The following is a 23,363-nucleotide window of genomic DNA, read 5'->3' on the forward strand; positions in this document are numbered from 1 at the left end:
CCGGCAGCGTGTGTATTAGGTTGCCACGAGGGGGGGAGGATCAATAGCACAATGCCGAGAGTGGCCGGCTGCCATTGTTTTGGATATCGCTGCATTGCTGTAATATTGAGCTAAAATAGGGGGTTCCTCTTCCACTCTTTTTCTACCTCTCTCGCTCTCTCTCTCTCTCCTGACAATGCACAGCAGCTGTTTCCATCCCTCCTCATGAATACGCCGTCAGAAATCCTAAGACCCTGGACAAAAAAAAAACACACACACAAAGAAGGGTTTTCCTTCCCTCCCTGCAGTATTGATCCACCCCACACTCATCCTTCGCTTTTCCTACAACATCCTCAATCCCCTCCTCCGATGCCAACATGATATCTCGAACTTCCGTCTTTGCAAGACCCCCCTCCCCCGTCCCATTCCATTTTGTCCCCGTCTTGCCCTCTCTCTTGGAAATGACAAATGTGTGTGTGTGGTGTGTGCTGAGAATGACACAAGCTGGACAGTCTGGACAGTGAGAAGGAGAAGTGTGCGGAGGAGGGGGTGCATTCGTGTGGTCACTCACATTGTGAGTGTGGCAAAGAAGGAATGAGAGCAAAGAACACGAGACGGACAGATGGGCAGAGGACTGGGAGGAAAAAAAGCAAAGCTTGAGACGTGAGCGAGATAGAGGTGTTGAGATGGTGTGTGTGGGATTTTAATGAGAGTGGACATGGTAAAAAGGAAAAACAAGTGTATAGGGCCATTGCTGATTTCAATATGCAGCAGAATCAAATAACTGATAACTGATTTATGTACAGTTGCAAGGTATAGCAATTTATTAATTCATTTATTGTTGATTTCTTAATACTAGTGAAGTGGTTGCAGCACTGAGGAGTTTTGATCTTATTTGGCTGACAGAACTTTGTGTAGTCCTGCACTGCCCCACTGTCATAGGGTTAAATTCTGGGGCCTCTGTTGTATTCATTGTACCTGCTGCCTTTGGATTTTATCTTAGAAAATATAGTATTTCCTTCCTGCTCATTATTTTTGTCTTATGTGTGTTTTTTCTAATGTGTTACTGTTAAAAAAAATGAAAAAAAATTGTTTGTTTGGTCATTTCAAAACATCTAACATCTAATCGGGCCTGAGCTGCGTGAAATCATAAGCGCTGTGTTCGGTACAATTTGTAATCGTTTTTGGTAACTTGGCTCTGAACTCAATATAGTGAATTTGACTACCAATGAAGTTGTATAATACAAAGTCATCCCCAATTTGAGTAAAACATCATATTTTAGAGTGGCCTTTCATTACAGGCGGCCTCAGGCACACCTATGCGTTAATCATTAATCATATCAGCATTTTGATATGCCAAACGTGAGGTGAATGGAGGAGAAGTGCTCAAAAGTCCATTTTTTTTTGCTGAAAAGTGGTCGCATCATTTTGTTCAGTGAAGGTTTTGGGAGTATTATTTTCCCACCTGCAAATTTCTCATTGGAACAGGCTCATAAGACAGATCATTAAAAATGAAATGCATTGGTGGGGATGTGGCGGGACAATAAAAGGCTTTACGGTGGATGTGTGCAGCTCGCCCAACATAAATCATACATAATCCAGCCAATCCCCGTGCTGTGGTTTATATATAGACGTGACACATCTTTTTGTTAGTTGCCCGCTCGGGCGGAGGAGATCAGGCCAGGCTGCGGCAGAGGTCAGTCTCTGCTCAAAACAATACTCCCCTGATATTTGTGATTGCTTCTGAGGAAGGTTATTATTACCTCCAGCAGCCCAACTCCACATGAATTGAAGGTACAAGCCATTTGACTTAGGGGCATATACATACAATCGTCCAAAACATGAACGCTTTTAAAAAAGCCTGGGCCTTATCAGTTAACAAAGCTTTTATTACAGCAACAGTTTGACCCCGAAATAGAATTCTATTTACTGTTTTGTATTTGTATTGAAAAATCCAATGTAATTTTTGGGGGTCAGGTTCCATTCTCGCCACGCCCATGTGTGCAAGCATGCGACACACCTGTGTGACAATATTGTGATCTGTGTCATGCGCCATCAATGCCACGCAAGGTCAAACGTTGTTGATGCTAATCTCGCTCGTGATGCATTGGCCAGTCACGCACACACGCACGCAGAAAGAGCGAAGGGCCTCCCGCCACGCTGCCATGTTTGCAGCTCTCACCCACGCACGTTTAGACTGCGGCTAACTAAAGTGACTCAGATGACTTCCATCACATTCACCGTCAGCGGCGATGATGCAGCGCTGAATTTAAATTACAGATGCTCCTGTTTGATTTCATCACGAGTGACTCACTCCTCCACTTTCTTGTCGCCGTTGCTATCCATCCATCTGCTTGTGGATTGACTCATTTATTCCATACACTTTGGCTGAGGTGCTCCAAAGATACGCCAGCAGATAAATGTAAATGCCCGTTATCTGGGTCATTCTAAAGGTTGGCTCTCTCTAGAAGAAAGTAGCTCCTTTAAACACAATCCCCGTCCTCGACACGGCGCTGGAAATGTCAAATTTATTTTTCATCCAGGCTCGCACGACCCAAACTGTTACAGTACGTGTTAATTAGAGTCACGTGTTACGCGTCAGCCCCAGGAGGAGCCGCAAAGTTAGTTAAGTGTGTGTGTGGGGGGGGGGGGCTGTAAGACGCGGCGGGGGGTGGGGGTGAAGGGAGGGAGGGGGGCTGAATTGGGCTCTACTGGAGAGAAAAAACACAAGTGGAGAAGAAAGCTTTAAGAGCTCAAGAAGAGCCAAGTGGAGAGGAGAGGGGGATTAGTGGGGAATGCTGGACGGTTTGTTTTTTAGGGAAAAGGCATATGAAGTGGGGGGAAAGGGGGGGGGTCATATCGTCATGAAAAAAGTGCATGTGCGATCAATTCATTTATGAAAAATGATTTGCCCTCATCAGAACATATTTGCAAAAGCATGAAAAGCATTTATTTACACTTCTGTTGGCAACTGCCGCATCACAGTTAGCTGCTGCTTCACCGTGTTTGCTTAAAAACCCGCGCTCCACTAATTGACCCCAGTCTGCACATTGCAGAGCAGCTCGACTTGGTTTCTATTCCAAGAGCATATTCTTAATGTATTCGGGACTCTCTCGAAAGCAGGCACAATATGCGCCAACGCCCCATTTGTCTGGATTTGGTGTACTCGGCACGAACAAATTAACATCTCATCCGCCATTGTGGTTCTAATGCTGCAATTACGCTGCGTGATCGAGGCTATTGTCGGAGTGTCTTCCCACGTGTTTATTTTTGCACACTCCAGCGTTTCCACAAGTTCCCGACTCTCCTCTAGTATTTACAGTTTTCCGTGCACCCCTGGGGTAATTACATAGCCTTCCCTCATGTCCCGAACGTCCTCATCCAGATCATCCACTCGGCCGTTTATCAAGTGCGAGGCCTGTTTTGCCGTCCATTACGCTCGTGGCCGTCCATCACGCTCATCATCGGGCACGTCAGTACCTCATTGGGTTCACTTCCTGCCGCCTTTTATCTCATTTCTAACTGATCGAGATGTACTTGCTGTCAGAGAGGGAATCTGGGGAGACTGACTCCCTCAAGGCATTTTCGTCTGGGTACGTGCGGCGCGCTGTTATGCGTCTGTCCTGACACCAACTGGTGGAAGTGTGAAGTGCAGTTACGTGCGTGTGTGTGTGTGTGTGTTTGAATAGGAGCCAGTTTGGCAGTGGAAAAATGTTTCCATGTTGTCAGGTAGGCAAAGTCCTCATCCTGCCCGGAATTTCTCTTTGATGACTGAATGAGCAGATTTATGAATGATATTGTCGCTAAGGAAAGTCTGCTGTGAGGATTTTCAACCTCCTGTTGGTAAAATATGAGGAGGGGATTAGGGCAAGGGGAGCAAAGGTGCAGGTAGAAGATGATGGCGAGTGAAGAGGAGGGAGGAGCGGAAAGAACGATGGGAAGGGAAGTGCAAGTGCAACGGTGGCGAGGCCAGGCTGACAAATGTTGGGATACGGGATGGGGGAGGAGCGGCGGGCCGGGTGGGGTGTTCATTCCAAGCTTTGGCAGCATTCCAGGCTGTCTGGCTCTGATTGTAGCCACCTCCCATGACCCCCCCCCCCCCCCCTCTTACCTCCAGACTGGCAGGACCCCACGGCTGTCGTCTTGCTGCTTCATCCAAACTTTGAGTCATCATGAGGATGCTTGCAGCTGGCTGAAAAAAAAGGGTTTGCGTTTTGATGTCTATGCAAAAAGGAAACTCATATTCCCTGCAAGAACGAATTTCCCGAAAGGAAACTTCAACATGACGCTTTGACACATTTTTCAGCCACGGTGGAAGTTGAATGCGACTGGAAACATTTCTTGTGGGACAATGGGGGGAATCAAATTCCAATGATAACCACTCCCTTAAATTTGCAGTCATGATTTGATGCTTCCTGTGTTGCTTTCACATTGATCTATTGGTTAGATGGAAATTGAAAATGACGATATTTTTTTCTTACATTACCATGAAGTTTTTTTTATTAATTCTTATGGAACAGTATCAACTCATTTTCCCTCTCATGACATCACTCATCCCAAAGCTAAAAATGTTTCTTTCAGTTTCAGCCAAAAACATTTGTGTCTTCAGGGTTCATAAATCATTTTATTGCCGTGACGTAATGACAAGACTCAGAGGTGATGGCTGTGTGAGTCGCTAAGTGTGTTTTATGGTTGTTATGCAAGTTGAGAGTTTTCATGGTGACTCGGGATCACGTAGCACTCACAATTACTCATTATCGCCTTGTCAGGAGGAAACTAGGTCATAAAACGGCTTTACTCTCTAGAAACAAGCACACTTAGCCAATTGACTAACGCTGAAACCTAGAAAAGTTGGCAGTAGTCGGAAAGACAACCGCAGTAACCTTCATCTTTCTGCACCAGTTCTGTCAATTTGAGCAATTTGATATGGAAAACTTTGGAAGCGTTCCTAACAAGTTACTATCCGTACCTAATCATGCCTCTTTGGATTCATTATCTCTCCCTCCTTCTCTCGCCCTGTTCCATTCCCCCACTCCTGCCTGACCTTACAAGGAGAGGCGAGGAGAGAGGTTGATGTCATTGAATGAAGAATGCTGCAAGAATCCAGAGAGAAAGGGGAGCAGTAAGGGGGCGGGGGGGGGGGGGGGGTAGGGGGAGGAGTCTGACTGGACAGTTCATCGTGATCCAGAGAGTGAGGTGCTGTTTACATTGTACTCCACAGGTCCTGAGCCCAAGTCAAACGAGACAGAACTTGTTTGAAAGGATGCTGTCATTCCTTATCCAGTCTGAAAAGCACAGGGGGAGGGTCTAGCTCTAGCAGCTGGAAAGAGGAAGCCTGAGTCACAAAGAGAGAGAGTCAGAAAAGGGAGAAGTTAGCAGCACTACTCTGGAACAAGAGGAACCAAGCAAAAAGAAAAGAGTTGCAAGGAACAACGGAGGGAAGAACTGCATCAAGTGCATTGTCACGGTGAGTGCCTTTTGGGTTAAGTAAGACGAAAAGGAAGTGTGTGGTTTTTAAGGACATGCTGACAACAATTACCAAATAAGGACAACTCTTGTATCAGTTTAGAATTCTGCAGCTGTCTTTGGCACACATTGCTGATAACCCAAATGCGATCGTTGTTGTCTTTTTAGGTGTCAAAGCACAAACTGCGACGGCGTTCTCATAAACGTATTTGGATCTATCACTCGGTTTATGCTAATTCGCTGAACAGATTCACAAGATCTTTTGCCAGCTGATGGGCATCGACGATAAAAGGGCGGCTATGCGGAAGCACTAACCTAGCAAAAAAAAAAGAAAGTCTAAAGTTGATTCTGTTAGCTTAGCGCGTTAGCCACGCTGCTTTCAAGCTTTGGTTTAATTCAAATATTTCAACGATTGTTCAGTCCCTTTTTCGCCAGCTCGGTCCAGACTAGCTCGGCTTTTAGTGGGCGTGCTGGTGGTCTGCTCAGCTAAGCTAACGTGAGTGACAGCCCAGCCAAGATTGCGTGGAAGCCGGCGGCGCAGGCAGGTGAGTGACGACCGCTTGGATCGAACTGTCAGGCGAGCATTCTCGATCTGAGTGCACCGTAGCTAGCTTGGAATACCGACGATTTTAAATTGATCACGCTTCATCTGAACCCTCTTAAATTGGGGGAATCTAGCTTTTAGGGGCACCTGACCTAGCTTAGCTAGTGTTCCTGCTTGCCACGCGACATTGTTAGCCAACTGTAGCTTTGATTTGCAATACTATGTTCTCAAAATAATGCAAAACTAATCAATGGCTGAACGTGCAAGATGATGTAGCCTGTTACCTAAGCCATGTGGTTGCCCTGGTGTTCTCTCTAAACATTCAGCAATGGACATTGTGGTGTTAATTAGGGCAAAATGTGGATTGAACTACAAATACGCAACTTTGTAGAGCATGCAAACCCTTGGGCCAGGAAACATTAAGGGAGATGACGTCAGAGCATTCTAATTGGACATTTCCGATTGAATTTATTTTCTGTGGAACCTGTCGACTGAAATTAGCTATTAACGACAAATATTCACTGTTTTTATAGTCTTTCTGTTAAGCACTAAGATGTCACAAGATACCAAAGTACTGGCTATACTGGAAAGTAATAATTGGTGTCAATGAAGTATGTTGATGTAATGCTATTCAACTGAGGGAAGGAGCTGAGATTAGCCCAGAAGGAAATGTTACATTGAGGGCTTTTCCCAAAAGGGTTTTTCCTTATGCCTACTACGCCTTAAAATGAGCGGGGGAAAAAAGCTTTACTCATATTCTTAAGAAACATAAGATGATGATGGCAAATCTGTGAGGGTTTACTGTACTTCCACTCACTGCAAAATAATCAAGCAATCACATGTACGCCATTGTTCTCAAATGGAAGCTAGAGCCCCGAGCCAAGGAGTCGTTGCTAACAAACAAAACCAAGAAACCATTAGTGGTTTCGTTTGAGCTCATTGCAGCAGCTTCTCTCTGAGAAGATGATGGAGTGAATCCTGACCATATATGTGAGGCAAAAGAAAAAGTGGAGAGGATGTTTGAATTGTTGAGGAATTCTTCTTTTGATTTTAGCCTTGACGAACGGGGTGTGTACTATTCTGTTTTGTCTATCAAGAGCCTTTGCCCCGATAGCGCATCGGGAACAAGGCTGTTTGCTTGCGCGTTGGTTTAATTATTCATCTCTGTGTGATCAGAGGTGGAACACAGCGGGGGTGCTCAATGGATGTCTAGTGACCTGTAAGATTGCTGGTTTCTCCCCGCATTAGTGACCTAGACACACTTTCCCAACAAATGGCCTTGTGCTATTTAAGTCACAACAATAGAGAGATTATATGAAAAACACACGCTTTAACAATCATGGTGGCCACTTAGATTGGAAAGTGTACACGGTAACAGTTTGAAGTATGAACCCTTGTCTCGTGTACAGTACCAATCCATTCGATCATGTCGAAGGTATGCTATACTCGAGTAGTTAATAGCATACAATTTGGGCGACAGTTCTGCGGTTGTGGCGACGTAATGCTCTCCTATGTTGCATCTGGAAAGGGGAAACGATAGTATCATGCCACAAGTGACGTCTTTCGCTTCAAGGAACTGCAGGATGAGGAACGTGTAAAAATAATATGGATGAGATTAGCCATAGCCAAAAAGTTCCTCATTTGGGTATTGCAAAGCTTAAGTCAGCACAGATGGAGGGTCGTCGCTTTCAAAACAGCTCAGAAGGTGATGTCATCGTGCTGTAATGCAACATTTCTCCCCACCGCAAAAGCTCCCGCTCACATCTCAGGGATCACGTTTCAAGACCGATCGAGGTTGGAGTCGATGTCACCCCGCTAAACCCCCTCCGGAAGGATCGAGGAACAGATGCAACCTGTTAGGGCTGTTAATTGACGTGAATTATTGAGGGGACTAATGGCGCTGAACTCTGGCAAATTCATCAAGGATGATAGATTAAGAATTAATATTCAAGAGATCCCACGTAAGGGTGCTTTGGCTTTAACTTTAGGCAAAGTCCGTTAAGCAATACTCGTCGAGCGTTTGTCTTGTCAGAACTTGAAGTGGAGCTTGTTACCAGTCAAAAAAAATGCAAATGACATCAGCAAAGTTGTTCCTGGTATTCTTCAGGTTCAGGACATTGTGGTGCAGCAGAATACCAAAATGTGGAACAATGTGTCATCTCATCATCACCTGACAACAGTGATTGAAAGCGAGCATTCTTTAGAGGCCCGCTTGACTGGTATCGTGCATAACGGAATGGCTTTATTTGCGTAAGAGTGGAACAGCCGTCCTTTTGACTAAAGGTCATGTCTGAGATTTGAAAAATGCTGCAACATTGTGCGGAATCTCCCTAAAGACGCAGCAGCAAGTTCAACGTTTGATGAACTTCAAGCATGTGTGAGGTGACCCGCTTTTCTTGACGCAGCTCGCGTGGACATGCTAGCTCTACTACATCCGTGACCCAACCGGAACCGTGATTGATGTCACCATAAACAGCTATGTGACAAATATGCTAAACTGTTGCTGGGGTGAGTGCAAGCCACATCTGCTCTGTGTACACGGTCCAGCGCTAATGGACTCGTTCATTTTCTGTCGCTGTCCGTTTGCCAACGCGCTTGTATTCACAGAAGCTGAAACATAATTATGATGCGGTTTCTTTTATGTGGATGTTTCGCTAAATCAGGATCTAATCCACATAGTAAGGGGACTTCATCTCCACAGTTTAACATTTGATGCTAGTTTTGTTAGCCTGTCTATGGCATTTTCTATTGTTTGTTAGCTTCAAGGTATCTGACTTTATTCAATTTATTCATTTGTGTGCCGTCAGGTCAATTAGTAGATGATGGAGAGCTCCAGCAGCAGCAAGCCAGTCATGGTGACGTCCTCCCTCAACTTCAAAGTCACCACGCCGTCCTTCTACAACCAGCCAAAGAAGTTTGCCTCGGTAGCCCCGCCGCGGCCCAAGAGCATAACGCCGCCCTCCGGGCCGTCGCCGACGCCTGTGGGCATGGGCATGATCGGACGTGTGGGAGACATGCCCCCGCCGCCCCCCTCGCTCTGTGATGGTATTTAAGACCTCGTTTATGACTTTTGGGTCATCTGAGTCAATCAGGAGAGATTGTAACTCAAGATCAAGAAGGCGCTTGAGTGCGTGTTCAAAGCATGCCGCAACTCGCCTTTAGAAGTCGAAAAGACTAATAAAAGGATCATCAGCAGATTGTAATAAGTTGATGGTGTCGTGAGCCAGCTTCTCTCAGGTTATGTGACAGTTGAATTTAAGAAGAGATGAAATTATAATCAGCCTTGAACCGTAACCGCCAAAATGGGCGTCAGCACATTGATGTCACATGATTGGTTCCTCGACCTTGGCGGTTGTAATGCATGATTCAAATTGAACCCTCCGTGTCATCCCTCAGATTTCCCGCCCCCTCCCCCTCCGCCTCCCATGGATGATGACTTGCCGGCCCCGCCCCCCGAATTCCAGATCACACCTCTCGCCTCCGACGCCCCCCCGCCGGCTTTTCCGGCTCCGCCACCTGTAGCGGAAGACCTGCCCCTACCGGCCGCCCCTGATGAGACCGCCTGTTCGATGAGCGTTCCCGCCCCCCCTCCTCCCCCTCCACCACCCGCCCCCACTGTTGGACACCCTCAGGTAAGTCCGGATGGACCCCTCGACCAAAACTTTGAGGATAAGGCTATTGGGTAATCACCTTAATTCTATTCTAATTATGCTTAATTGTGACGGATGATGGAAATTTTTAGTCTGTATTACCGTAGACCTTTTCATGTCTATTAAATGCTCTGTGTGTCTTTCTCGAACAGAAAACCATAGTGAAGCAATCAAGTCTCGATAGGCAGATCGACTCCCTTACGAACATGCTCTCAGAAATGGAGACGCAGGGGCCCTTCAACCCAAAGGTACGAAAGCCGAGGCGACATTACAAATGCGGATACTAACGATGAGATGAGAAAAAGAGTCGGAGAGAGGAAGGAAACAAAACAAAGGATGGCCGGTCGGTGGAAATAATTTGGAGTTGTGCCAGGTCGGGTTTTATGAGTCTCAGTTCAGGTGGAAAGCTCAATGATAAGTGAAGTGCATATGCAGCACATTGGGTTGGCAAAAACAGGAAAAAAAAAAGACTCATACTGAGTGGAGCGTGAGAGTGCGACAGAGCCAGAATGTGCTGCCAGAGACCCAGAGAGAGGTCCATAAATGGAGTGTGTTTAGTCCAAGCAGGAGATGCAGAATAATGTTTGCTCCAAATCTACAAAATAAATGTCAGAAAGCTGAAGCCCCGTCGATAAGCCCCAAACATCAAGTGCGCTGTTTGCTTTATCAAAGTGTTTCATGCAAAGCTGGCGTCGCGTCGCCGTGCCTTATATGACCTTCCCCTGGGGATTTTTTGTTTTGTTTCGTATAAAGTACTCAATGGCGTCTGTTCATTAATTTAAGTCAGTGTTGTGTCAAATTTGACTTTGTAGGGACTTGAAATAGTTTTGCCGCTTCAATGAACTGGAAGCTCTTATGTGAATGTTTTTTTTTTCTTTTTTTCTTGTAGTTGCCAAATCAGTACTCTACTGGACCGTCACCCAAACCAGTCGGCCCCCCACCAACAGCCCCCAAGCCATCCCTCTCTTTCCTCCCCCCTCCTGAGATGGGAGACCGCCCCCCTCCCGCTCCCTGGGCTGAGGAACTGAAAGCCCGGACGAACCGGCAGGCCAACCACAATTCGCCACCGCCACCGGTGGCCAAGTCCCCATTTGGAGCAAAAATAACCACTTCGTCTTCGTCACTGGCGAAGAAGCTCAACCAGAACCTGAACCAGTCTCCGTATTCAGGCAATGGGCTGCAGAAAACCTCTCCTGCAAAGGTCACCGGCACTTTCCCCCCAGTTCCAGTATCTCCGCCTGCACCTGCTGCTCCGCCAAACAATATGACCGCCAATCACACAAAGAGTCCCCAGTTTGTCAGTCAGAACCAAAACCCGCCCGCTGCCGTACCTGCTCCCCAAACTAAGACCATGGCATCCCCTTCGGCCTCCTCCTTCAATCAGCCAATGAAATCTCCCCCTGCAGCCACGGTATGCGAAATGTGTGTGCAAAACGAGTGTTACACAGGAGTCAACTAAAACTGTTGAAAGTTTTTGTTGAACTCAATATATGATGTTCTATAATTGCTTCTGTGTGGGCAGCCATCATCACCGCCAGGTCCAGTGTCAATCAAAGGTGGAGGGGTGCCACTCAACATGAGGGAAGTGGAGGAACTTGAGAAAATGACCAAGGACTTCATCAAAAACATGGACAATCACCCACCGGTCGGCCCCGCCCCTCTGACCGGTCAGCCCTCAAGCATCTGTAGCAAACTTCAGGACACAACAAATATTTCTCTGAAGTAACCTTTGCCTCATTTCAGACGTTTGCGGCAAGTGCGGCGAGGCGCTGTCCCGCACTCAGCCGGCCGTGCGAGCCATGGAGAAACTTTTCCACTCCAACTGCTTCTGTTGCATTACATGCCGTCGCCCCCTGCAGGGCATGCAGTTCTACGACAGGGACGGTGCGCCTGAATGCGAGGAATGCTACATGGTGAGTAGACCACGTCAGATGATTGGAACCCTTCGCAATAACTCTGTTCTCCTCCTCCTCAGAATTCCCTGGCCGTGTGTTCCCGATGCGGGGAGAGGATCACGGACCGTGTGCTGAAAGCGGTCGGCCAGTGTTTCCATTCGCACTGTTTCCGCTGCAGCACTTGCTCGTGCATACTGGAGGGGGCGCCCTTCATCACCGACGACAACAACAACCCTTACTGTGTCCAGGATTACCACAGGTGCAACTTCCTGCTATTCTCATACTTGATGATCAAATTCAATCAGCCATGCAAAACATTTCCATAAATTTCGATAATCAAGATGCGTAAATGTCATTGATGTGATTGGACTGCAGGCGGTTCTCCCCACTGTGCGTCAGCTGCAATGAGCCCATTATTCCAGCGCCAGGCAGCGAGGAGACAGTCAGAGTCGTCGCTCTTGACAAGAATTTTCATCTCAAGTGCTACCGCTGCGAAGTAAGATGGGCGGGATTGATTGATGTTCCAATTAATTTGCTCTTAATTTGAAAAAGGACTGTTCCTTTCACCAACATTAAACGCTCAAACAAATTTCACTCAATGTGCCACACACTTATTTTATTTAATCTTTTTAACTTCAGATAACTTCATAAAAGATCGAAAAAAAAGTTGACTTTGGATTCTGTTCCGTTGTGTTCTACAGGACTGCGCTCGCCCTCTCTCCATAGAAGCGGACGAGAATGGCTGCTACCCACTGGACGGTCGTATCTTGTGTATGAAGTGCCACGCCAAGCGAGCCAATTAGACGACTCAGTGAAACCGCCCCCCCCCCCCTTTCCGCTCGATTCTGAACCCAAATCCAAAACCACAGGTTCCCTCCGGTTCGCAACACAGGGCTTTGCTTCAGTGTTCCGTGTGAATGTCCCACGTGAAACCAGGGTGTGTTTTGCATGCCGTGCCACACCACGCGCTCTCGTCTTTGTTGGATCCATTTTAGTGCAGAGGTAATGTTCTGCACCGCCAAACGTCTCTCCCTGTAGGTTAAGTATGTTTATGCTAACGATGCTCCGCGTTATCTTGCACAGACCGCAGTCCGTGGCCTCTAAGGTTCGCGTACAGTAGAATCTCTTTCCACTTTACTTTGGCTGAGAGGACTTGAGCAAATAATAAGACACTTAATTCAAGCTAGTTCAACGTTAAACGTTTACCAGCACAGATTCCGTTGCGGGAATCTCCTCATGTAGCTAAAAGTGTCACCAGCCTGCCTCTGAACAGGACCTGAGAAATGTTTTTATGTTTCTTGTCATTTTGACTCATGAGCTCAAGCACACAATGGTAGGCGCCGTCGTTCTGTCGTATCGCATTAGAACCTTTTTGCTTTACCTAATATTATAATATATGGACCTTTTTTTTTTTTAAAACTTCATTTTAAAGACTTTTAAGGTATCATGTTTGAGCATAGTGACCAAATATTTAGAAACTGTTTTAATTGTTTGGAACAATTTGTCTGCCATCATTACTCATTTTTGAGCCCTGTATGTTGACCTCGAGCTCGTCTTGAGGTTCATGTAAACACTTTCATTATCTTCCATTATTCACCTATTATTTTTATTGTATTTTTAAATTTTTTATTTTTTTTTTTATTATATTTTTTTTTTACCACACATGTCCTCACTCCTATCCTGGCATTGTGCCTTCACTCCTTGCCTCTTTGAATGGACGCCGGGTTTGATTTATTGGAGCATAGTGACTCAGCCTTGCATGCATGTACTGTAGGTGCTGGTATTCCTCAAGTGTTATTTTACAGGCAACAGCTTTAAATGCCTTTGCGTGCGCAAATACTTAGGACGATGCCTGCATTTATCCGCTGTCATGTTGCCTTTTCCTTTTTGTATACCTTTTTTATATCAACTGTTTGGTATGTGTGAATGTATGTGTCTAAATACATTTACCCCCCCCAGCCCATTCTAAAAATAAATGAATAAAATGTTGGATGTTTTTGATTTACCGTATTTGCCGGTGTATTGGTTGACCTTTTTCGATCCAAAATCGACCGAAAAAAATCGACCTCGACTTATACACCGAGTCATAAAATTTAACTTCGTATTCATCGCTTCAAATGTGATGGTAACCAAGGCCGTTTCTCATGCATCTCATTGTGCGTTGCACTTAGAAAATTTGAGCCGGGCGGCGTGCGCGAGTGCGCGGCCCGCTGGAAGTCGAATGAGGCGCCGCCACCACCTCCGCGGTGCTTATAAACAGCCGATCCGCTCGGCGGGGGCTATTTTCGGCCACTTGGCTCGTGCGCACGGCCTCCCGGATGTGCCGGGCGGGTGCGCGAGCTCGCCGGCCGCTGGAAGTCGAATGAGGCGCCGCCACCACCTCCGCGGTGCTTATAAACAGCCGATCCGCTCGGCGGGGGCTATTTTCGGCCACTTGGCTCGTGCGCACGGCCTCCCGGATGTGCCGGGCGGGTGCGCGAGCTCGCCGGCCGCTGGAAGTCGAATGAGGCGCCGCCACCACCTCCGCGGTGCTTATAAACAGCCGATCCGCTCGGCGGGGGCTATTTTCGGCCACTTGGCTCGTGCGCACGGCCTCCCGGATGTGCCGGGCGGGTGCGCGAGCTCGCCGGCCGCTGGAAGTCGAATGAGGCGCCGCCACCACCTCCGCGGTGCTTATAAACAGCCGATCCGCTCGGCGGGGGCTATTTTCGGCCACTTGGCTCGTGTGCACGGCCTCCCGGATGTGCCGGGCGGGTGCGCGAGCTCGCCGGCCGCTGGAAGTCGAATGAGGCGCCGCCACCACCTCCGCGGTGCTTATAAACAGCCGATCCGCTCGGCGGGGGCTATTTTCGGCCACTTGGCTCGTGCGCACGGCCTCCCGGATGTGCCGGGCGGGTGCGCGAGCTCGCCGGCCGCTGGAAGTCGAATGAGGCGCCGCCACCACCTCCGCGGTGCTTATAAACAGCCGATCCGCTCGGCGGGGGCTATTTTCGGCCACTTGGCTCGTGCGCACGGCCTCCCGGATGTGCCGGGCGGGTGCGCGAGCTCGCCGGCCGCTGGAAGTCGAATGAGGCGCCGCCACCACCTCCGCGGTGCTTATAAACAGCCGATCCGCTCGGCGGGGGCTATTTTCGGCCACTTGGCTCGTGCGCACGGCCTCCCGGATGTGCCGGGCGGGTGCGCGAGCTCGGCGGCCGCTGGAAGTCGAATGAGGCGCCGCCACCACCTCCGCGGTGCTTATAAACAGCCGATCCGCTCGGCGGGGGCTATTTTCGGCCACTTGGCTCGTGCGCACGGCCTCCCGGATGGGCCGGGCGGGTGCGCGAGCTCGCCGGCCGCTGGAAGTCGAATGAGGCGCCGCCACCACCTCCGCGGTGCTTATAAACAGCCGATCCGCTCGGCGGGGGCTATTTTCGGCCACTTGGCTCGTGCGCACGGCCTCCCGGATGTGCCGGGCGGGTGCGCGAGCTCGGCGGCCGCTGGAAGTCGAATGAGACGCCGCCACCACCTCCGCGGTGCTTATAAACAGCCGATCCGCTCGGCGGGGGCTATTTTCGGCCACTTGGCTCGTGCGCACGGCCTCCCGGATGTGCCGGGCGGGTGCGCGAGCTCGCCGGCCGCTGGAAGTCGAATGAGACGCCGCCACCACCTCCGCGGTGCTTATAAACAGCCGATCCGCTCGGCAGGGGCTATTTTCGGCCACTTGGCTCGTGCGCACGGCCTCCCGGATGTGCCGGGCGGGTGCGCGAGCTCGCCGGCCGCTGGAAGTCGAATGAGGCGCCGCCACCACCTCCGCGGTGCTTATAAAGTGCCGATCCGCTCGGCTTGGAGCTATTTCCGGCCTCCCGTTGGTGCCGGGTGGCGTGCGCGAGCTCGCCGGCCGCGATCTCCTCCGCGGTGCTTATAAACAGCCGCATGCGCACGGCCTCCCGGAATTTGAACACATTTCGTTAATAAATTTCGCATATTGAATTTTGAAGTTTAATATAATGCAACAATTGAGCTCGACTTATACAAAGGATATATCATAAAATCGTAAATTTCCGTCGAATTTTAGGGGGTCGACTTATACACCGAGTCGACCTGTACACCGGCAAATACGGTATTTCATTTCATTAGGTACCCATGTGCAAGACCAAGTTTTTTGTGACACGTGATGAGTGCAAAACGTGACACCCTGACCCCCCCCCCCATGACGGAAACGCACCACGCTGTTGGTGGAAACCAAACATCTCTATCAGTTGCCACCAGCTGTGTGTTACGCTGATTATGACGACAGCATGTGTGCGCATTTTGGAATGTTGACGTTCTATAATTTGTTCGCACATCTCCATTGCAGCGTAACAATAATCAAAAGTCAATTGCTGTGAATTTATGTGTTCACTGTTGTCAGACTTGTGATCTAAACATGGCAGGAAAATGCAATGTTGCAGATTGCAACCTTGTTCATCAGCATTTAATTGTCTCCAGCATACCCTGAAAGTACCTGAACATAAACTAAAAATACCATCTGCAGTGTATATGTGCTGGAGAGGTTTTTTTTTTTTTTTTTTTTTTTTTAATCACTCTGGCAAGAAGAATGACCTGACTGATAAGAGCAGATGACGGCTGAGTTGAGATGACGGAGGAAGTGAGGGGGACGGCCCAAGCTCTAACACTTACACAAGATGTCAAAGATGGTCAACGCCGCCGGAGAAACGCAGAAAGACAACCAAATGTTAAGAATGAGTGAAACTCCAAAAGGGCCTCAGGTAGGACAGAAAACCTTTTTTTGTGTGTTTATTTTGTGTGTTTACATTTTTAACTTTAAACACAAGTCACAGTATCAGGAAGTGACTGTTGACTCTGGTACTGCTACTTTTGATTTGATTTTATTCTTTTATAATTTTGTTTATACCAAAAGAAGCTAAATATTCATTCCAGCTCCCTTAAGAAGGAAATTGTTCTTCAGTAAACTGTTTCTGATGCTGTTCCACGGTCAAGACAGATTCTGTCGGGTTCAGTCAGTTAATCAAAGCGTCAACTTTACGCCTATCATCTAAAACTTGACTTCGACTAATTGCTAATCACATTTTTAGCAACTAGACTTCCACTGGACAATTATGAGAGGACTTTCATCTGTCTGCTGGTGTTGACAGATTATCAAACTCTGGAGAAATTTGTTTAGACAAATATAATCATGATGACAAAAAATAGTGAGACCTGATATCTCGGTAATTTTCCCATGGTTTTCTTGAAAATGATCAAAACAATCAAGATATATTGTGCTGTGTCTACCATGTTGTTTTTTTAAGGATCTGTTGGTCACATGACACACCTGTAATCATACCATAGCATTAAAATTAACAGGAGAGAAATAAATACCCTGCGAGCATCATCATCGTTAATCAGGGTTTGCCTTGTTTCATGAACGTCCTAGCCTGAGCCATCAGCGACCTCCTTCCCAACCAATCTTTGTTTCAGCTGAAACTCTCTACCCAAGACCCCGCCGAGCCCCAGCAACAAATCGAGCCGGAGCTTCCGAAGTCGACACCGCCACAAGAGTCAGACCTCGAGGACCAGCCAGCCGCTGAACGAACTAAACCGGGGTGGATAAAGCGCAGGTGTTCACTCTGGGTCTTGGTTTTGGCCTTCTGTTTGTGCGTCGTTTTCCTCGGGATGGTTTACTACATACATCGCTCTCTTCGTGGCGGGAACTGGAAGCAGGAAGTTCTCGGTGGGCCCAAATACACACGAAACGCCTTAAATGCAGATATTGTTCAGAGTTCTAATTTGTCTCCTCGTTCCTTGTAGCAAGCCCTTGCAACTCCTCATCCTGTCAGAGGGCCTCGGTTCATCTCTCTATGTCAGCGGACCCTTTCACACACCCCTGCGACTACTTCCTCTTCTCATGCGGACCCGACGGATCTTCATCCGAAGCCCAAGGACACCAGAGAGAAAAATCCAGAAGAGACGTAAAAGAAAAGAGGACGCTGGACAGAAAAACTGAGCTGCTGCAGTATCTCAGGGAGATTTTAGGCAAGGGAGTCTTGACCCATGTTTAGCCATTCAAACATGAGAACCAATAAAAACAATTGTTTTCACTTTTTCTAGAATCAAATGACGGGCTCGTGAGTTCAGCTGTGCAGAAAGCAAAAGCTTTTTATCGCACCTGCTTGGACACCAAATCCTTGGATATCGCTGGAGAGGAGCCTTTCCTCGCGCTCATCCACAAAGTGAGTCAATGCAAAACGGACAAAAGTATTGGGACGCATCTTGTTCATTTTGCCACGTGTTGTCACACCGCAGCTTGGAGGTTGGTCCGTGTCGGGCCAGTGGAATCAGACTGACTTCAACTCCACCCTCAGCGTGCTGATGCGCGACTACGCCACCTTCCCCTTTTTCAACGCCTACGTGGACAAAGACCCCACCGACGCATCCGGCGAAACCACCAAACGATACATACAGGTCAGTCTTCTGTATTCACATGCCTCCAACATGCCACACGACATTGAGGCCTTCGCTCTGCCTGCAGATCGATCAGCCCGACCTCTTGATCCCGATCGAATGGATCAGCGAGAAGGAAAAGTCTCAAGTTATAAGGGAGGTTGGTAAAATGTTCCGCTGGCGTGTCTCTGTATCGTTGTACTTACGCATTCTTGCTCGCTTAGACGCTGTATCCTTTCTTGGATTCGTGCAGTCGGTACCTGGCGCTGCTCGGATCCCCGCCAGACAGCAGCAGGATGATCCACGTCGGCACCTTCGTTTCGCTGTCTTCCGAGCTTGCTGTTGCCATGGCGCCTCTGAGCCATCGCAAGGCTAAGGGGCAGCTCTCTCAGCGCTTGACCATCAAGGAGCTGCAGGTGACCCTTTCAATTGCTTATACTGGACGTTTTTTTTTGTTGGCTTTGGAGCATTGAGTGGGGAGCAAACATTGGCAAGTAAAGGCCCATACCGTACATACAAAGTATTGTAATTGACTCGTTTTGACAGTAAAATGACCGAAAGCTAATAAAATAGCTTAGACTAAAAAGACAGTTTAGCCAACAAAATAAAATATCAATGACAATGTCAGTTCATATTTTGTTGGTGTTTATTTCCTGGAAGTGTTTTGTCATCCCGCCTCATTTAGTGCAACTATAAATATAAAAAAGTGATCCACACAACAAATTGGGGTTGTGGAGATCCCCCAGGAACATTACTCGGCCCCCTGTATTTATTGCAATGGCTTCCTGCTCTGTCAAATTCATCTCATCATGTCGGTCCACAGAGCATGGCGCCGGCTGTGGACTGGCTGGGTTGCCTGCAGGCCGCGTTCCATTCCCCGCCGCTCACGGAAGACGAGCACGTCCTCCTGCACAACTTGCCTTACGTGGTGCAGATGTCCCACATCATCGGCAAATGGATGAGCGGTCACGAGCTGAGCCCCAGGTACTGTAAGTGCCCCATCCGGCACCTTCCCTTTCGCGCTTTCCCCGCTTAGTCTCAGGACCCGCTGTCGTTCTGCCCAGTGGCCCCCTCCACACCTTCATGCTGCTCAACTTGCTCCACACCCTGCTGCCCGCCCTGGACTCCAGATTCTCGGAAACGGCAAATAATTTTTCAGTGGGCCACGTAGGGGTGAGGCAAGGCGATCTTGACTCAAAGCCTCTGAGTGAAGGCTTCACCGCGGCCCCTCGCTGGAAACGCTGCGTGCTGGAAACCGAGCGAGGCTTCGACAGAGTTCTGGCACATCTGCTTGGAATTAACATCGCTGGCGGGGAGGTGAGGAGACGTCGCGAGCGCATTAATGTGATATATTTCCACCCAACATCTTTGTTGTCGGGCAGGCGGACGAGCTTGTTGAAAATATCCTGTCCTCCTTCAAGTCCCAACTTTACAAACTCGAGTGGCACAATCAGAAGACTCTCCAGTTTGTTATGAGAAAGGTGATGAAGAGCACAAGTTTGCCTTCAAACCTCACAGTGGCTACAAATAATGGTTTCTCTGCCTTCAGGGTCAGTCTGTAACTCCAAAAATTGGGAGTACAGAAAAAAAATCAAGTGAGGCTGAGCTTGACCTGCTTTATTCTGAGGTAAATGAATTCCCAAAATAGACTGCTCCCTCCCTGGAATGCGTAAACACAATTCTTACACGGATTCATCTGATGTTTAAATGTTGTTCATAACTTTTCAGTTTAGCCCTTCGACATGGATCAGAGAACAATGTGATATTTTCAGATGGACGATTAAAAATATGTATTGAAATGATAATTTTTTGGAAAGGGGTGGGTTTGAATGTGCACCCTAATGAAAACAGTTGAATTGACATTGAGTGTTTATTATTGTCTGTTAGCATATTAGCAAGCCACTTCTTGGTTCAGGCAGGACCCTATTGTTGTATAGCAGGGGTGTCACTCTTTTTTTTTCACGGGCCACATTGTAGTCATAGCTTCTTTCGGAGGGCCATTATGACTGTCAACCCAAATAAATGTATGAGCACCTCATATTATACACAGTAAAAGCTACAAAACAAACTGACAAATAACTCGTTTTCAAGTCAGATGAGTAAAAACTGGTCAAATATTAAAATATATATATATATTAAAAGTGAAGACAATTTGCAATTCTAGTAATGACAGGAATTTGATGCATAATCGGGCCACATAAAATGATGTAGCGGGCCGTATCTGGCCCTTGGGCCTTGAGTTTGACACCAGTGTTGTATAGGAAAGTATTTGTTTTTATTTCTTTTTTGGTCCTGCCTTGTGCCTCAAAATTCCTTGTCACCGCTCAAAAAGATGAGGCTGGTTACCGACTCTGGTTTTGTGCAATTCCAGGTGTCCGTCAGCCTAGACAGCTTCTTCTCCAACTACCTGCAGCTGCTGTCCTTGCTGCAAAAGCGGCGTAGCAGACTCTTGCATGATGACTGGATCAGCGCCGATATGTACGTGCCTCACTTATATTCCATCCAATGCGCATTCGTACAAAGCTTAACTGATTTTTTTTTCCAAGTCTCTCTGTCACGCCGTCTCTTCTTGGCAATGAGCTGAGCGTTCCCATGGGAATTTTTATCCCTCCTCTCTTCCATCCCACATACCCGAGGTGAGCTTTTGCACAATTATGTTGATCTATTTTTTGGGGAAACAATCATGTAATTCTCTCCTTCATTGAACAGAGCTATGAATTACGGCGTGTTGGGATTCCTTCTGGCCAAAGACCTCCTTCACGTGCTTCTCCCTGACAGTAAGAAAACTTTGCGTGCAAATATCAACCCTGCGTTGATGTCGTCGTTTGTGTCGTTTCGTAGTTTACTCGCAGAGCGTGACGGTGCGCGATGTGGGCCAGTGCGTGTGGTCCAGTTACCGCTCGGTGACCAACAATGAGAGCGAGGCACCTCCGCTGACCACGGCACAGCAGCAGGAAGTGTGGCTGCAGTTTTCGGCACTGCAGATCGCACTGGAGGTCCGGAATCTGAGTTTTTTCTACCGCGCGGCTGTAAGAGAATAACAGCGGGTTTTCTTCGACAGGCGTATCAGAAGAGTTTGGAGAAGCAGCCGGCAGACACGTCCATCTCGGGATTCTCCACCACGCGTCTGTTTTTTGTAGCGTTTTCTCAGGTACTTGAGAGTCTGTGCGAGCATTTAAATCATTTTTATACCGCCACCAACTCAGACGTGTCCTCCTCCCGCAGGTCAACTGTGACGCTGACCGCTATCACCACTTGATGCCAATCGAGCCGTCCTTCCTCGTCACAGCCGTTTGTGCCAAATCTCATCTTTGTCCCACAACCTTGCAATGCCCCAAAACAACTCGCCGGTATTCGTCGCACAGCTGTTGAAAGTGTTGCGGGAGAAATATTATGCATTTTTTTTCATAACTCAAAACAGTTCTTGAGTGTCTCAATAACACGTTTGTAACTTGTCTTGCTGAAATTAGCCCGTTTTAGGGGCCGGCCCACGATCTGTTCGACCAATGGCAGGTCGGGTTTTTGTTACCATGTCGACCGGTAGGCTGGATGTTGACAGGCGAGTGTGAGTGCGTTACGGCCGATTAGGGTTAGGGTTAGATTCGCTTACCTTTTAGTTAGCTTTGACCGCCATTTGAAACTGGAACTTTGGCCAGTCTAGCCGCCAGGTCATTGGCAGAGAAACATTTATAGAAATAAGCAGAAGGATTTACTTGGTTGTTTTCATTTCATGCTTGTCGAGTGGGCAGGCACTACAGACACTCAAATGTTTCGATACAACAAATAAAAATGTCCATCATCTTTATGATCAATACCAGTATATCCTCAGATGCGCTGTAACATTGTGTACATAGGCAAACTGTTGTTCCATTTCATCAAATGATGTGTAAGAGGACTATTTTTGTATTATGAGCCTTGTTTGCGTGCTGTATTGTTTGCACAATTATGTTCGGTGTTCATTTGTGTTCTCTTCTAAAATAAACTCTCATGGTCTATTTGTATTAATATAGCATACAGATTCCATGATAATGATTGAACAGGCTCTGAAATGGGAATAATGACTGTAGAAAAATGTTGGTGTCATAACATTGTCATCATAGAAAATAGGATCCACGTAATGTCCACGCATGAAAAACTGCAACCAGTCCATAAAAAATATAAATGGTGGATGTTCTGCCAGGCCAACGTTGATCATAAGACGCCCCAAACTTCCTCAAAAGCTGAACACATCTTGGCACAGGTGAGTGCGGCGGAAAGCGGGTAGTTACTGATGGACACCGTCTTCTCTGTGTAGTCGACATTTACCTGCAAAAGACGCTGAGAAGTAAAACACGCCTGGACGCCAATGACAGATGCAGAAAAAAAAAAAAAAAACATGACTCACCGCTCCATGTGCAAAAGCACCAATCACCACGGTGGCCGGCCCCTCGGGCACCACGGTGCGAGGACAAACAGCCTCTCCGGCAGAGAAGGAGGTGGAGATGCGTGGGCAGCCGGGGGGCAGGTGGTCCGACACAGGATTTTTGATCATTCTCAGGAGCCTCTGTGGACCATCAGATGCTCGCACGCTCAGCTTGTGCAGCAGTTGAACTGAAAGTGGAAATACATTGGTACCATGACTCAGACAGAATGACAAACAAAATTCATATTGATGTGGTAGAATTACCCATGAGCCCACAGAAGCGCTGAAAGGTTCTTGGAATGCGTGTCTGCGGGTTGATCTCTATTAAGGCGTTCTTCTCAGTGTGGATGTAAACCTGCAGCAGGCCTGCTCTGTTCAGTGGACTGTCCATCAACATGAGCAGACACTAGTGGAAGAAAATCTCATGTTTACATTGGCACAAAATGCTTCTGTGTATGTTTTGAAGGATACTGCAATATACTCAAATAGCAGAGGTAAGAAATGTCAACATGCTTCAAGAATGTTGACAAATATGATTACCTGATGTGTGATGTCTGGTCTTACATCGCCTGGATTTCTTCCACTTTTGATTATGATGTTTTTGTGTTGGTCGCAGTTCAACAACTCAAACGTTTTCCCAGCCTGTAACAATTTGTGCCATTGAAATTATGTTTTAAAGTAATCATTCACCCACTTTAACTCTACTTGTAGCTACACATCACCTTACTTAATGTTTTAGAAAAAACAAACTGTAGGACCTTGCTGCTGTTTTACCTTGACGGTTTCTAGAGAGGCGCCCTCCAGAACAACAACAAGACGCCTTTCCATCATGCGATCGTGTAGGCTGCGGAGATGTTTGGCAGGTTTTGGTTCATATTCGTCCAAATGCTCAAAGCCACGCTTCTTCGCGTCGGCGGCCGCCATCTTGACTTCTTCTGTTACCAACAGTCGCACAATGAAAACGTCACTACAAGAACATGCTCGCGTTACAATTCGTTTTA

At 47.6% G+C, this 23,363-nt stretch overlaps 3 protein-coding genes and 1 long non-coding RNA gene across 7 annotated transcripts; 2 read left to right on the forward strand and 2 right to left on the reverse strand.

Annotated features, from left to right (window-relative positions):
* Window positions 1–25: 25 nt before the first annotated feature.
* LOC148392444 (uncharacterized) lies at window positions 26–6,393 on the reverse strand. 2 transcript variants are annotated; one of them, XR_015861109.1, is made up of 5 exons: window positions 6,274–6,393; window positions 5,187–5,314; window positions 4,949–5,072; window positions 4,091–4,171; window positions 26–233 (listed from the first exon to the last, which is right to left on the reverse strand). It is a non-coding gene; the product is annotated as an uncharacterized LOC148392444 (long non-coding RNA). The 2 variants fall into 2 exon arrangements; XR_015861108.1 differs by lacking the exons at window positions 26–233; window positions 4,091–4,171 and having other exon boundaries at window positions 4,524–5,072.
* zyx (zyxin) lies at window positions 5,157–13,524 on the forward strand. Of its 2 annotated transcripts, none has more exons than XM_088388221.1 (10): window positions 5,157–5,446; window positions 8,797–9,034; window positions 9,386–9,621; window positions 9,792–9,887; window positions 10,529–11,050; window positions 11,162–11,306; window positions 11,383–11,552; window positions 11,615–11,793; window positions 11,910–12,030; window positions 12,236–13,524. In XM_088388221.1, the coding sequence occupies exons 2-10, from the start codon at window positions 8,809–8,811 to the stop codon at window positions 12,335–12,337; spliced, it is 1,797 nt and encodes a 598-aa protein (XP_088244347.1). In that variant the 5' UTR covers window positions 5,157–5,446; window positions 8,797–8,808; the 3' UTR covers window positions 12,338–13,524. The 2 variants fall into 2 exon arrangements, with proteins under 2 accessions (XP_088244347.1, XP_088244348.1); XM_088388222.1 differs by lacking the exon at window positions 5,157–5,446 and adding an exon at window positions 5,537–5,990.
* A 2,286-nt stretch (window positions 13,525–15,810) lies between these two features.
* On the forward strand, window positions 15,811–21,969 carry kel (Kell metallo-endopeptidase (Kell blood group)). 2 transcript variants are annotated; one of them, XM_088388205.1, is made up of 17 exons: window positions 15,812–16,285; window positions 16,998–17,250; window positions 17,328–17,552; window positions 17,628–17,749; window positions 17,823–17,981; window positions 18,049–18,120; window positions 18,185–18,376; window positions 18,784–18,944; window positions 19,025–19,277; window positions 19,343–19,441; window positions 19,510–19,587; window positions 20,332–20,438; window positions 20,507–20,596; window positions 20,670–20,737; window positions 20,802–20,956; window positions 21,022–21,111; window positions 21,186–21,969. In XM_088388205.1, the coding sequence occupies exons 1-17, from the start codon at window positions 16,202–16,204 to the stop codon at window positions 21,330–21,332; spliced, it is 2,355 nt and encodes a 784-aa protein (XP_088244331.1). In that variant the 5' UTR covers window positions 15,812–16,201; the 3' UTR covers window positions 21,333–21,969. The 2 variants fall into 2 exon arrangements, with proteins under 2 accessions (XP_088244332.1, XP_088244331.1); XM_088388206.1 differs by lacking the exons at window positions 19,343–19,441; window positions 19,510–19,587 and having other exon boundaries at window positions 15,811–16,285.
* On the reverse strand, window positions 21,669–23,315 carry emg1 (EMG1 N1-specific pseudouridine methyltransferase). The gene is made up of 5 exons (XM_088388264.1): window positions 23,137–23,315; window positions 22,903–23,004; window positions 22,627–22,768; window positions 22,345–22,550; window positions 21,669–22,265 (listed from the first exon to the last, which is right to left on the reverse strand). Exons 1-5 carry the CDS (start codon window positions 23,284–23,286, stop codon window positions 22,152–22,154), a joined length of 714 nt encoding a protein of 237 aa, XP_088244390.1. The 5' UTR covers window positions 23,287–23,315; the 3' UTR covers window positions 21,669–22,151.
* Between the last annotated feature and the right edge of the window lie 48 nt (window positions 23,316–23,363).

The sequence above is a fragment of the Syngnathus floridae genome, chromosome 10, assembly GCF_059516105.1.
Source record: "Syngnathus floridae isolate MCC-2025c chromosome 10, RoL_Sflo_1.0, whole genome shotgun sequence".
Classification (NCBI taxonomy): Eukaryota; Metazoa; Chordata; class Actinopteri; order Syngnathiformes; family Syngnathidae; genus Syngnathus; species Syngnathus floridae.